Source organism: Montipora capricornis, chromosome 6 (assembly GCF_036669925.1).
Source record: "Montipora capricornis isolate CH-2021 chromosome 6, ASM3666992v2, whole genome shotgun sequence".
Classification (NCBI taxonomy): Eukaryota; Metazoa; Cnidaria; class Anthozoa; order Scleractinia; family Acroporidae; genus Montipora; species Montipora capricornis.
In genome coordinates, this window is record NC_090888.1 from 20,910,643 (window position 1) to 20,915,194 (window position 4,552).

Here is a 4,552-nt window from a genome sequence, read left to right on the forward strand (position 1 = left end):
ACGATAACGATAACATTATACCGATTATAATGATGATGAAGAAGAAATTTATTCAGGTGTCAAGTCTTCTAGCGATGGGGCATGGTTGGGACACCCAGAGAAAAACCCTTCGAAGCAGATAAGAGAATAAACAAACTCAACCCATATCCCACGCCAAGTCTGGGATTCGAACCCCGGCTGCATTGATGGGAAGTTAGTGATCTCACCACTGCGGCGGCCATCTCTCTTTTCCCTATTGTTTGTTTCATTGCAACTTTGGTTCATCGTGCGCAATACTGTCTTCTCGGTCGTTTTCATCATGGTAATCTCTTCTTTCTCCTTAGAGTGCAATGCAGGTTACTACAAAGATACAATAAGCAATGGAAAATGTGTGCCATGTCCCCCTTACAGTGACCCCAATTCAAGTCGAGATTCCTGTCCTTGTAAGCAAGGATTTTATAGGGCACCCAAGGACGCTAGTAATGAAAGCTGCTCAGGTACAGTGTATGAAAAATGAAACTACCGTTAGGCATATTCACCGTGACTGCCAGTTTTCACTTAAGAGATTAACAATCACGTTTAACCAAGCGAGAACATTTTTTTTTAGAGAAAGAACAAAGTTACATTATCAAGAAATGAGTTTAGAAGACCAACACAGCCTTGATCGAGACGACATGTAAAAACCGATAATATTATTGAAATGTAGATTTTTTTGTTTTCTCTTTACTAACTAACTATTTACTAACTATGCTTGAAGTAAAGAAAGTAATCTAAGTAAATTATGCTCAAAATCCTTAATTGTTTCTCACTTTTTACTCATTACTTCACATATGAGGCCTTGGCATTTTTTCCACTAATTCATCCATCCGTTCCTTCGACGTCCTTCCTCCCTTCGTTTCTTTATCACTCAATCAATCAATCAATTAATCAATCAATCAATCAATCAAGCAGTCAAGCAACCAACCAAACAATCAATCAATCAATCAATCAATTAAGGAGAAATATAGACTCGGAAAAATATCCGAGTCCCAGATGGGATTTGAACCCACGACCCTCCGTGATCTAGTCGGATGCTCTAACCACTGAGCTACTGAAGACTCTATGGTGAGCAAGGGTCAATTTGTGGGTCTCGACTGGAACCGCATCGCGCGGCTACACAGCCAAATATTGACTAACACATTTGAAACTCACTAACAGCATCGCGCTGTCACATTAAAGCATATCAAGATGCAAACCAACCAACCTCCAAAGTGAGTGTGTGAAAGATGAAACAACAACAACGATATTAATGTAAGGAGAAATATAGAATCGGAAAAATATCCGAGTCCCAGATGGGACTTGAACCCACGACCCTCCGTGATCTAGTCGGATGCTCTAACCACTGAGCTACTGGAGACTCTATGGTGAGTAAGGGTCAATTTGTGGGTCTCGACTGGAACCGCATCGCGCGGCTACACAGCCAAGTATTGACCCTTGCTCACCATAGAGTCCTCAGTAGCTCAGTGGTTAGAGCATCCGACTAGATCACGGAGGGTCGTGGGTTCAAATCCCATCCGGGACTCGGATATTTTTCCGAATCTATATTTCTCCTTACATTTAATATCATCGTTGTTGTTTCATCTTTCACACACTCACTTTGGAGGTTGGTTGGCTGCTACTGGATATGCTTTAATGTGACAGCGCGATGCTGTTAGTGAGTTTCAAATGTGTTAGTCAATACTTGGCTGTGTAGCCGCGCGATGCGGTTCCAGTCGAGACCCACAAATTGACCCTTGCTCACCATAGAGTCTCCAGTAGCCCAGTGGTTAGAGCATCCGACTAGATCACGGAGGGTCGTGGGTTCAAATCCCATCTGGGACTCGGATATTTTTCCGAGTCTATATTTCTCCTTACATTTAATATCATCGTTGTTGTCAGTTTCATCTTTCACACAATTAATTAATCAATCAGGTATATCAACAAGACTTTAATCTACACAGGACGAACAGCGTTCGTTTGTGCATATTTTTCATTCATTCGTTCATTTTTTCTTTCTTTCTTTCTTTATTTCCTTCGTTCTTGTTCGTTTGTTAATCAATTTACAGTATTATTATGCCTTTATCCTGCCTTTGTTTTGAAAGCGTCTTGGACCTTGTATCGAGCCCAATGTCTTAACTGTTGCGATTTTCTTTTCGTTATGCCATTGTTATAATATCTCCATCAACCAACCTATGATTGTATTTGCATTGATTTGATTTCGTTTCTGTACAGTTTCACCTCCCTGATTAGTGCCTCAGTGCTAAGTATAAAGTTCATTATCATTATTATCAAACTTCCTCGTTTCTTTCAGCTCCTCCATCGGCACCTCGAGACATCAACATATCTTTTCTATCCGACGATATTGTAATGGTAGCATGGTCCCGCCCTGCATTCGACGGTGGTCGTGTGGATTTAGAATACAATTTGCACTGTAGCGCATGCTCTAACACGAGTGTCTGTTCAAACTGTTGCTTGGGGGCACGCTTTTTGCCAGCCAAAGTGGTTAAGGCTGCACCGCTTGTGATAATATCAAATCTAAACCCGGAAGTGCTATACAACATAACTGTGATTGCAAGGAATGGAGTAAGTGACCAGGCAAGGAATTCGTCAACTAATTCTCTACACACGACATTCTCCTTCAAAAGGGAAACAACTGCCAGTCCACAAAGTATCACTACGTTCCGTTCCACGGAAACGTCTGATATAAGTACCGATGGAAATCTGACGATTACTGATGGTAAGCAAATCAAACAATCATTCCCCTTTTCAGGACTAATTATAAGCCACGGTAGCACTATCCTTTGGCTCTTTTATACATTCACGCATGCATCCTTCATTTATACATGATGAAACTTAAAGCTACCAACTATTTAAGGGGTCGTTACCTAGCCAAAATTATTAAAGGAAAAAAACTACTGAATAAGTCAGTGTCCACAAATTTCGATAAAAACCTCCAATCCAGCCAGGAAAAGGACGCGAAAACACATAAAATAATGTTTGCAATCAAAATTGATTGATTGTTTTTCTTGAAATAAATCTAACAACATTTTGTTATATCACTTGCCAAATTATTCCAAATGGAGGTTTAAATTCTTTAAACTCAGATCTCATGAAGCTTTGAAAAAGCTAGAAATGCCCCACCATACATCCCCAGATGGGAATGTAGAAAGACATACATATATGTTTGCCTTATGTATTGACCTTCGCTTCCGGTTTTAACAATTCCCCGGGGTGCGATCGTAAAATCTCGACATAATCATTACATCAAATTATCGTGCGTTTCGTAAACATTGTCAACCATGTTGTTTTCCATGAAAAAAAGAAACGATGACCATGTTCCATGGTAATGGAACTCATTCATTTTATGCACTCCTTTTTTTTTTTTGATTCGGTTCAAAAGCGTTCAAGCTAATAAACCATGCGAGTGAAAACACCGTATACATAAATGCAAGGATAATAGATAACTATTTTTTTTTTATTCAATTAGCTATGGGGAACCAAGGACATCAAATTCAACTCAGCTCCAAAACACCCACTGCTATTGGGATCTCTGTCGCAGTCACTTTCATTGTTTGCCTGATTGTGGCAGCAATCATCATTTTTTTCCTATCCAAGTATTGGAAGAAAAAGGAGTTAGACGATCACGATGTAAGCAGCTCTGTTGCTCATTTTTCTGGAATTCCCATAGATGCTACTCATTTGGAAACATTGACTTCAGTTGCGAACTCATCACCATCTAATAAAACCAGTAGTGACATGTTACTACAAGGAAGAAAAGTTCCATCCCCTACTTCTATGGAGGGTGTGAATTGCAAATCGAGGTTTGGTTATTCATCAAGAAATGACTGGCTTTCTTTGCGCTGGAAAAAACCACTGCCCGCCATCAACATCCAGGATGTCAATTCCGGATCAAATTCTAACCTTTCTGGAGACAGAAGACCCTGGCCATTGAAGAAAAGAGGTCTGCCACCCTTGAATTGGAGCCCACCTAGGGCAATCTCCCCTTTGTTAATGCCTAGACCAAAACATCCAGTGTCTCCAAGTCTGAATGTCGACGAAAGAAACTCTCCAGAGGGATCGGAGAGTGGACGGAGATCTCCCCTTCGCAATGCTACCTGGTTTCTAGAAGAGGAGGTGTAGTTTAATGTTTAACTTGATTTAACGAGAAGAAGACTTTAAGGCTCCGTGCAAACAAGTGCATTACAACTTCCTAGCATTGTTGAGAGAATTAGGTTCGGCAGATGTTAGATGGTATTGGCAGTGGTATACAAACGGATGCAACAACTTCTAACAATCTAAGGACGTTCAGTGTATTATGAGAAGGATACGACCTATAAGATTTTGTGAACATACACTATAGGCCACTTCGGAAAATACCATAATACTCTTTGTTTGTCCCCCCAAATTTTGCATAAGCAGTGTTTTTGTTTTCTCTTGGGACCATTGTAAGTCCCAAGAGAAACTGAAAACAATGCTTACGCAAAATTTGGGGGGACAAACAAAGAGTATTATGGTATTTTCCGAAGTGGCCTATTCGGCCACCATCTTGTTTTCA

At 40.4% G+C, this 4,552-nt stretch overlaps 1 protein-coding gene across 1 annotated transcript in view; it reads left to right on the forward strand.

Annotated features, from left to right (window-relative positions):
- LOC138050932 (ephrin type-A receptor 7-like) overlaps window positions 1–4,137 on the forward strand; it is a 13,788-nt gene extending 9,651 nt beyond the window's left edge. Inside the window, exons 4-6 of the mRNA XM_068897173.1 lie at window positions 324–476; window positions 2,309–2,734; window positions 3,485–4,137. Coding sequence (XP_068753274.1) covers window positions 324–476; window positions 2,309–2,734; window positions 3,485–4,137 — 1,232 coding nt within the window. The remainder of the gene's footprint in view (window positions 1–323; window positions 477–2,308; window positions 2,735–3,484) is intronic.
- Window positions 4,138–4,552: the final 415 nt, after the last annotated feature.